The sequence below is a fragment of the Phaseolus vulgaris genome, chromosome 3, assembly GCF_051622355.1.
Source record: "Phaseolus vulgaris cultivar YP4 chromosome 3, ASM5162235v1, whole genome shotgun sequence".
Lineage (NCBI taxonomy): Eukaryota > Viridiplantae > Streptophyta > Magnoliopsida > Fabales > Fabaceae > Phaseolus > Phaseolus vulgaris.
The window spans coordinates 3,589,610-3,597,993 of record NC_143500.1 but is presented as its reverse complement, the minus strand read 5'-3'; the positions used below and the strand labels follow the sequence as shown (position 1 = coordinate 3,597,993).

The following is an 8,384-nucleotide window of genomic DNA, read 5'->3' as shown; positions in this document are numbered from 1 at the left end:
AAAAATAAATCTGATCTAAAGCAAATAAAAGGTTCAGCAATTTGTAATCCCAATGTATTGTCCAGAATTGATTCGACTGAGGTTTTTTCTAACTGTGCAAGTCAAATAAATGTGTACTTTAGATTAGACATATAAAAAAACAACATTACCAAAACGACAAACCCTAAAAGTTGTTTACTGTTCAAAAAATATGTGTGTCACTCACAGGTGTGTCTCTCTTTTATTGTGCACACCAAATTGAAACTACTCCACCAAATATGCACATCAACCTTCAACATGCATACATCCATACTCATCACACTTTTTCTTCTTTCAAATTCACTCTGCCACAAACAATTTGTATTTTCTTTGAAAATAGAGTATAGATTCTTTGATACTCCACAACAGTGAATGTAAAATGTCAAATTATCACATCAACCAATACAAATTTTCAATAAGTTTAACCACGTTAATAATTAAACTTTTAAACCTAACTCAATCTTATAAAACTGATTTATAACTAAAATTAAACTTTTAAACCCTGATTTATAACCACAATAACCATATTTTTTCTGCATTCATGTACTTTTTGATAGTAGACAATTCTGCTAAAGTTGAAATTATTATAAACCAGAAAGAAGGTCTATTTAGAAGCATGTAATTAACACAAAAGTACTGTAATTCAGTGATTGTGGATGAAAAAAAGAACAGGTAGAGAAGGTGGGAAATGAGAATGAGAAAGGGTAGAAGGAGTTATGGGGGTCCATGTAACATATATCTGAGTAGGACAAAGGGAGGTAGGTTAATGATAGCATGGAGAAAGATGTTGAACAATATAAAAAAACAGAGAATTTATTACTATATTATGTGGCCTAAAGGAATTGAAATGGTGTGTTGTTACTGCTATTATTATTGAATATAATGGACCGTTCCTTTTTTCTTAGTGGAAGCCGAAGAAGCACACTATATTATGATATGATATGGCCATGTCTTGTTGTGTTGGTTGGTTGTGTGGGGTATCTCACAAAGCACCCAAATTAATTTCTTTGTCTTTCTGCTTGTCCATATTTTTGTACTCACACACCCTCACTGATTCTCAATTAAGAGCTAAAAGCACAGAAAAATGGACCTTTCTATAGAAACTTCAAAATTGGACAAAAGAAGTGGTTCTAGTGTTTATGCATGCTATCTGATTTCTCTGACTTCCCTTCATCATTCTCATTTCTCTATCCTCAGCTTTTTCCACTATTTTCACCCTCTCTCTCTCTGTAATCTTATCTCCTTTAGTTTTTTCTCTCATCGCCACTTCATAGTGGTGAATTTTTAAAAAAGTATTACCAACAATAGTATAATATTAATACCTGTGCCCCCCCTCATGAAGTTCTTCATATTCTTCAAAGTCCAAAGTAGCTCTCACTACAGATTCTCTCCCTTTTTTTTATAGTACAGTACTATGTAAGTGCCTCTTTCCACTCATCTTTTCACCTAAAGACTTGCATTTTCTTTAACCCTTTCTTCTATTTCTTACATGCATTTTCAAGCCTTGTCCTGCTTTAATCATTGTTTTCTCACTTTTTCTGGGGTCTGGTTTTGATTCTCTTGCGTTGAGGAGTTTAATGAAGGCTCTCTCAACCTTGTGCAAGTAAAAACTTTTGGCTTTTGATTTGAGGAGTTTGTGTTTGCCTCTGTTCTTTTTCTTAAAAAAAAAAAAATAGTGAGAAGATGCATTTTGCCTGCTATTTTTTAGTGTAAAAATTGGATCTAAAGGGGAAATTTTTATGGGGGTTCTCTGATTTTATGTTAGTGGCTCCCCTTTCCTTTTATTTCCTTTATTAATTTCAGTTTCTCTTAAAGTTTATTTCATAAACTTGGTGGGTTGGGGTGGGGGTATTTTTATCTTCTTTCCTTAGAGGTTGTGCAATTTTTCAATTTTCTGTATCAGAAAGTATGTCAAAAGAACTGATGAGTAATGCAGAAAGCTGTTGGTTGGCATCTTCAGATAGCTTGGTTTGAAATGCCTTTTGTTTTCAGTTCTAATATTTCTTAAATGTGGCATTGTTTTTTCCATTTCATATTTTTTTTACCCTTCATTTCAAAAAGTGTGTAACGTATACTTTATGGCTGTAATAATGCCTAAGAGTGGTGGGTGTATTTCAGATGAATCCAATAGTGTGTTTTAAAAGTTGATGGATGAAAATCAATCATGGCACATAAGGGTACTGAAAAAATGATGAAAAATCTTGCTAATGTCAAGATTTGCCATCAATCACTCAATGAATTCATTTATGTTAGCTTTTATTTGAAGTATACACGTATGTTTCAGCCATATACTCTATGGGATGAACACTGTTAATTTCTCTTCAGTGATTGAAACATAAGTGCTGCTTATAGTCTTTTTTAAGGAAAAAATATGTTTGAAATGCATTTTGACAAAGGAACACTGTTTGAAAAATATTGGAAGCTCATGAAGTATGTGTGTGAGACCCTCTGCATCTATGATAAGAGCACTGTTTTAACATGCTGAGAGCTGGTCTAGCAAACAAGGCATCAAACCTTTGTCACAGAAGATTTGAGTCAGCTACAAGAGAAAGAAAAAGTTTTTATATTTGCTTTTTTATGTTCTCCACTTCTTTTCACTAATATCCCTTCTGATTACTTACTCATGCAATTCTATGCATTCTCTTTTTTTTATATATATTTTATTATTCTTTTATCTCTACTTTGTGACTATGTTTATACCCTGCATGGCTCAAACTGGAAAATTTGTTTTGGTTATAGCTTTGGTGTTTGCATTGCATGAACTGTTATTTAAATAAAAGTTAAAAATATAATAGAATCCAGACATTAATTTAACAGCTTTTGAGATTCAGGTATTGCTTGAGCAAAGGTAGGGGAAGTGTTTTTTGTTGTCACTTTCTGTTCTGATGTTTTTCTCCCTTTGCAGTGTTTCACTTCTCAGTCTAAAGAAAAAGAAAACTGAGGCAGTTTATACATGACATAGTCTGCATTATTTATAAATTTTCTTGAGCTGGATATTTGCTTTCTTAGAGAGATTCATGAAATGAGCCAGCATGCAGATGAAATTTACTTGGCAGTTGTTACTTGTTCTTAAGATTTTACCTATGATTACACTTTCATTTGTCAAGCTCTTACATATTTTGCTTTTTCATTATTATCTTATAGAAGGAGCTTCCCACAAAGTCTTTATGCTTTTCTGCAAAGTTTATTTCTGATTTACTTTCCAAAACAGGTTGCATGTTTGCTTATATGTGAAAGAATTGCTCAGCCATGCTTCATTTGCATGTTGGATTGACCACTTGATATTAACACCAGAATTTTGTATGTTCTTGGCTTTTACTGTCATAATAACAAATAATGTGCTTCATCATCAATGCAGATGATGCTTAAATAGTAAGCTGACTGAAGCGAAAATTTGTTCAATTCACTCCAAAATTTCTTACTTGAAAAGAAGATCATGATGAAACCAAACTTGAACCTGGAACCTGAAGATGATTCAAAAATGTACAGCCAAGAAGGATCGGATGAATCACATGATTTTACTATGGACAACACAAGTTCCTCCTGTCTGACAAAGGCTGATCCTGATTCAGGTTCTCTGTCCCTGGACTTGACCCTCAACTTCAATCTCAGTGATGAAGAGTTGAAAGGTGCAACAAGTCACACTAACTCTGAATCAGGAGGTGAAACTCATGCCTCAGCAATAGCAGTTCCCAGAGTTTTCTCTTGTAACTATTGCAGGAGGAAATTCTTCAGCTCACAGGCATTAGGGGGCCATCAGAATGCTCACAAGAGGGAGAGGACATTGGCAAAACGTGCAATGAGAATGGGGATGCTCACTGAAAGGTACACAAGCTTAGCATCTCTGCCTCTCCATGGTTCTGCTTTTCGGTCTCTTGGCCTTGAAGCTCATGCTGCAATGCACCAAGCACATTTGCATACACTGAGAGCTCCTGATATGATGGCTGCAGCAAAATTCAGGAAAGACTATCTTCGGACACCAATCTTTGTTGAAGATGATGATGCTGGTGTGTTTTGGCCTGGCAGTTTCAGACAGATAGATGGAAGTACTAGGTTTGTAGCAGCTGCTCCTCCAGCACAAACATCTGCATCTCCTGATCTCACTCTGAGGCTTTGAGATTTTTCATCCTGATTGAATTCAAACACTTCTGCACAAGCCTCCTCATCATGTTCTCACTGTAAAGCTTTTGAAGCTTTTTCATCTTTAGTTTCATTCTCTTCTTCAGACTTGAGAATTGATGGTCATTGTACTGTACAGTGAGACTTGTATTTCCAATGGCTTATTTAGCTTATTTGAGTTTTCATTATTGAGTTTTTTTCCCTTTGCACTATTGATGATGATGATGTTGTAGTGTAGCTACTGCACCATGCTCCATCGTTTGAAATTTCAGTTTGTGTTTGTACTTCTGTTGAGAATTTAGTTTTGGAAAAACTTGTGTTTTAGAGCTTTTGCTTCATCCATGGCTTTGTAGTTACCATATTTGATTTCAATGCTTTTGGTAGAGGTTTAGTGCAACTCTTACATCTGATTCACTCAAAAACTATATCAAAGCTAACAAACTTTTCCAAGCCTTGGTGTTTGAGATACTATATAGAAAATATTATTTTGATAACTATAAATTAAAAGGTAAAATGTGATTTTATCAATACAATTTTAAAATTGTTTCATTTAAAAAAATATATTTTTTAGTTGTAATCTAATTGTCAACATATTAACCTTTTTTATATATTTGATTTTTTTGAGTATTGAGTTGTATAATTGAGGTTTTTTATAAAGTTCATGTCTATACAAGTTAGTCTTTAAGAATATTTTATCATGCAAAATTGTCAAACTAATTGTAAATTATATTATCTTGAAGTTAATCTTTAAGAATGTTTTATCATACAAAATTGTCAAACTAATTGTAAACTATATTATCCTTTAAGAATTTAATTTGCATAGGGTGAAGCCTTTCAAAGAATAAAATAAAAAATATATATAACTTTAAAGACATAATTTATAGAATCATGCCTCACAATTTGCCACATTTGTACCTACACATGACAACTAAAATTCATTTTAAAAATGTGTAGACAAAAAAAATATTTTAAAAACAAATGCAGTCAACACTGATATTCATTTTAAAAAAATAGTTCAAAAGACCATTTCTCATAACAGATCACATCGTTTTTTTTTCAAAATAATCATTGCCTGGTTGCTTTTGATTTTGAAAAAAAAATACATGAAAACATTATTTTATTGTAGAAAATGCATTTGGTCAAAATTAAAAATGTCAAAACCATCAAGTTGTCATATGTAACACACTATTTTTTTTATTTTTTATTTTTTATGCATGATAGAAGCTTGGCTCTTGACCAAGAAAACAATGGAGTAGGCACTTGAAATTTTTGTCAAGAGAAAATATTTCATGGACTCCTAGATCACATCTTCATAGAAAAAAAAGTACAAGGTGTATGTTAAGGATAATTCTTTTAGAAAAAAAAGTGTATTTATGTTAAATGTTTTTAAAAAAAATGAATTTTAGTGTTTGATTAATTAAGTTTTAAGTACATAATAAATAAATTTAGGTATTTTTAATTAAGTTTTTAGTAAAAATAAATAAAAAATCAATATTTAATATTTTGTTTTTTTTTTCTTTAAGTATATTTGGGTTTGATTTGATCATCAATGGATTTAAGTATATTTGAGTTTGATTTTATTGGATGATATGATCATTATTTTCTTATCTCTAACTTATTGATTAACTTATATGTTCTTTATGTATTTTCTTGTAATTTGTCGATCAACTCGCTGACTCATCTTTTTCTCCAATTTCTTCTAATTTATCGATCAATTCACTATTAAAAAAAGAGAAAAAACAAATTGATATGAATCGAAAAATATTTAAAAGAAAAAAAAACAAATTAATCAGTGAATTAGAGAAAAAAAATCAAAATATCAGACATATTGATTGATATGATACTTTAAAAAAAATATCTTAAACTTTTAAACTTTTTTGAGACATAGACAAAATTGTGTTGAGAAACATGAGTGTTTGCCTACATGGAGATTGTGTAGACATAAAATGTTGGATTAGCATTTCCGTTATTTGTGCATTTAGATTGGTACAAAAGGAGCACCACCAAACTCAATGCCACCATCGCATGTTATGTTGTTCACATCCAAAATAGTGGTATAGATATTTGGTTCATGCTTATCTTCTCTTACCAAATACACTAGTCTTCACCATACATTCAACAAAACTGTTTTCTTCAATTAAATTACCTAAATATATTATTATTACTGTACAACTTTTTCATTAAAACACGTTTATGTGATGTTCTTGCAGTATCAGAGAGCAAATATCTTCTATCAAGTGTTTTTTGTCCAGTTTTCTTTTGTTTTTTCGTCTGTTGAGTCCGAAGAGGGGTGTACCTGCTCAAGTCAGTTCAGATGCCAAGGTGTTTGTGGATTTAAAGCTAGATAAGTCATTACTTTATACTATGAGTATGTTGTCCTTTTATAGCTTTCTATTGGGTCTTCTTCTTAATAGCGTTGGTCTAGGCCCAATAAATCTTTACTAATTTCTATTGGACCTTCTTCTTAATAGCGTTGTTCTAGGCCCAATAAATCTTTAATAATATTTTACTACCATTAATACTATGTCAGTCTAATTAATAAGTGAGGTTGTTACCTCGTGTGGTCGTTTACCTTATGGATCACTCGATTATCAAAAATCGGATATGACCATGTGATGTAAAATTCAAGATTTAAATTGACCCATAAAATTAAAAAAATTATTATTTAAGTTTTAAAAAATAAAAAATGATTAAATGTAAATCATTAAATCTTGCATTGAAATTAAAAATTGGATGAGAGTGTTAAAAGGTATATTGCTAGAACCACATAAAACAAAATAAAACAACATCGTATACTATAACCCTTATATTGGAGATAACATCACAAGATTCTCATTCACCATTTACACACTTTTCTAAAACTTTGAATGGTTATAATTATTTGGAGAAATTTTAAGTAAATCATGTAACTTCTTATTGTAAATAAACCCTTTTTTTAGATTCCATTTAACTTTTCTGCATTGTACAAAGGAAAAGTGAAGAATTATCATGACATGATAATTTTGAGAAAATAGTTTTGTTGGTAAGCGTAGATGTAGATGAGAGGAATTTTGATGTTACTAATATTTTCCCTCGTGCTAAATTTGAAATTCACCATAAATAATAATTAAAAAAATCAATCACTAAAGGATTAAAATTAGTCACTAATTAAAATAAAATAGTATCAAATAACATCGATTCGTCACTCATGCATAGTGATTAAATCTATGACTAAAATAGTGATTGATTTTAAAATCTTACAATACAAAAATTATATAATTTTATTATTATTATTATTAATTCTTTTAACTAGAGGAAATAGTCGGACTCAGATCTAAGTATGTAAGTAATAGACGTGAGACTTTCAATGATTAAGTTATTACTATTATTCTTATTAAGTTATTATTACAATTATTATTTATAATAATATGATTTTAATCAATATTAATAATAATATTATTATTATTATTATTATCTATACCTATATATAAAGGGAATTACCCTCTTAACTGCTCTTAATTTTTTTTTCTATTTTATCCTTATATTAATATTTAATTTTATTATTGTATTATGGTCATTGTGTCATTTCTTATTCCCCTCTTAACTGCTATTAATTTTTTTTTCCATTTTATCCTTACTTAATAATTTATTGTATTAATTTATTTTGGTTATTTGGACATTTTATAATTTCAAAAATTAATAAAATAATTTTAAAATTTTATAATTTATTTTATTTGTTATTATTTAACTGGAGAGTGGACAGAGTGGAGATTTGTTAGGTTAATTTTTTTTATTTAAACTGATATTCTCTTTTATTAAAATTGTAGAATTTTAAAATTGATTTAAGAAACGGATTTTATGATTCTCCACTACACATAACTCACGTATCCTACTTCCCACTTTCTCTCTCGTATATAGGTACATACTCCCCACTTTCTCTCTCCACTGCACCTAACACATTCTTTTTTTACCATACTTCTCACTTTCTTTTATCTTTCCTTTTCACTTTCATGTAAATAAATAAATTCAGTCATTCTCTTTGCCATATGCAACTTTTAATTACCGCTCTCCACTATTTTATTAACCTACTCTTTAACAGTATACTCTTTAACTTCTCATTTTAATGTTATTAAGAGAAATTTTTTTTGAAGAATAAAAAAATACTAAAAAAAGAGAAATAAAAAATGCGGATACACACTATTATTTAATTGTATACTCTTTAACTTCTCATTTTAAATTGCTTTTGAAAAATAAAAAAATACTAAAGA

At 30.0% G+C, this 8,384-nt stretch overlaps 1 protein-coding gene across 4 annotated transcripts; it reads left to right on the top strand.

The window, feature by feature from the left end:
* The first annotated feature begins 975 nt into the window (after nucleotides 1-975).
* On the top strand, nucleotides 976-4,475 carry LOC137806135 (zinc finger protein 7). Of its 4 annotated transcripts, none has more exons than XM_068606099.2 (2): nucleotides 976-1,434; nucleotides 3,377-4,475. In XM_068606099.2, exon 2 carries the CDS (start codon nucleotides 3,455-3,457, stop codon nucleotides 4,133-4,135), a length of 681 nt encoding a protein of 226 aa, XP_068462200.1. In that variant the 5' UTR covers nucleotides 976-1,434; nucleotides 3,377-3,454; the 3' UTR covers nucleotides 4,136-4,475. The 4 variants fall into 4 exon arrangements, with proteins under 4 accessions (XP_068462200.1, XP_068462202.1, XP_090156538.1 ...); XM_068606101.2 differs by lacking the exon at nucleotides 976-1,434 and adding an exon at nucleotides 1,494-1,621; XM_090300412.1 differs by lacking the exon at nucleotides 976-1,434 and adding an exon at nucleotides 1,863-1,986.
* The last annotated feature ends 3,909 nt before the right edge of the window (nucleotides 4,476-8,384 follow it).

Coding starts and splice junctions, on each gene's coding strand:
- LOC137806135 (XM_068606099.2), top strand. CDS start 3,455: ATGATGAAACCAAACTTGAACCTGGAACCTGAAGATGATTCAAAAATG.